Below are 1,297 nucleotides of genomic sequence, written 5' to 3'. Positions count from 1 at the left end.
CAGCTTAAAGATCAGACAGGAAAGGTTTCAGACAGAGTCCTGAAATAGACTGAAAAGACATTTCACAAAGCTATCTCCTGGTGCTTCTCGAACCTATTTTAAACCTCCTGGAAACCGACCACATTCTATTTTTTTAATGGTCTTTTAGTTGCAACCATGACTTTCGATCCTGTAGTTGGCAGGTGTCCTTCCCACAGCTGAGCACATGATTTAAAAGGCAGCAAAGCTGTTGGCTTAGATCGTCCAGGAATTTGACAGGATGTGTCATGTGAGAGGAAGAAAAGAGCTCCAAGAAGGCCCTTATTTCTTTGACCCATTGTTCGGTTGAAATGAACATAAAAGTCGTCTTTAAACAGCCTGAAATTAGAGCTACCAAGTAATTTAAAAGTCACTCTCCCAAGAGTGAAAAAGAATGACTCCGTCCCGTTCCATCTCTAAAGAAGAGAGAGATCTGCGAGCAGAGGTGTTTGGAGACCCTGGACAAGGTCCAGAAAGAATCCAACACATTAGTCACCATTACCTTTTCTAGATCAGGCCATTCCTTTGGTAGAATATGAGTGTGGATGTCAATTTTCATCTCCACAGGACCAGAGGAGACACGTGTATATACAAAAAGGAGAATTCTGATATGGAGAGATCGTCATGAAAATCAGAGTTCATTGACTCCTCTGTCCCTTTATGTCTATCTTCAGGTACCAGTCAGGAGGCCTGGCCCGTTGGTTCATGCCAACTGCCCTATTAAAGTTCAAGATTCTGTTTGTCCACTTGGCTTTGGGCCAACATTCTTTGGTAACTAGGACTCAGCATAAAATTTAAAAAAAAAAAAAATCTCAACGAGAAAACAGGAATGTACTCAACTTCAGAGGTCAAAAGTCCAGGCTGCTGCCTTTTCAATAGTAACTCAAAACTTGACTAGTGTGGAGATGGGGATGTAGCTCAGATGGCAGAAGGTTACCTAACATGAATGAAGTCCTGGGTTCCATTCATGGCACCACTTCAACCAGACGTGGTGCTGCACACTTACAATCACGGTGCTTTGGAAACAGCAGCAGGCAGACCAGAAGTTCAAGGAGACCCTGCCTCTAGGGAAAAATTGACTAATTTTGTGTTTTGATATTTAAAACTTATTAAGATGCATTCTATTAAAAAACAACTAGCATGTATTTAGACATAAAATAATTCAGGGGAATTTTAAAGAAAAATGATTTATCCCCAATTTATCTCTTTTTGTATTTAGTTTTAGTACCCAAAAGTAACTCGCTTTACTGCCTTTTGGGTTTTGTTTTTGATCCAGTTA

The 1,297-nt window shown here is 40.3% G+C and overlaps 1 protein-coding gene across 3 annotated transcripts in view; it reads right to left on the bottom strand.

The window, feature by feature from the left end:
• The window catches only part of ACMSD (aminocarboxymuconate semialdehyde decarboxylase), a gene marked incomplete at both ends in the record, with an annotated part of 34,454 nt that extends 33,865 nt beyond the window's left edge, over positions 1-589 (bottom strand). The window contains one exon of one of the 3 annotated variants that reach the window (XM_080918195.1): positions 521-589. In XM_080918195.1, coding sequence (XP_080774321.1) covers positions 521-577 — 57 coding nt within the window. Of the gene's footprint in view, positions 1-505 lie in introns of all 3 variants that reach the window. The other 2 variants (XM_080918193.1, XM_080918194.1) reach the window with 2 other exon arrangements.
• Between the last annotated feature and the right edge of the window lie 708 nt (positions 590-1,297).

Source organism: Micromys minutus, assembly GCF_963924665.1.
Source record: "Micromys minutus genome assembly, chromosome: 6".
NCBI classification, from domain to species: Eukaryota; Metazoa; Chordata; class Mammalia; order Rodentia; family Muridae; genus Micromys; species Micromys minutus.
This window is presented reverse-complemented; position numbering and strand designations above follow the sequence as displayed.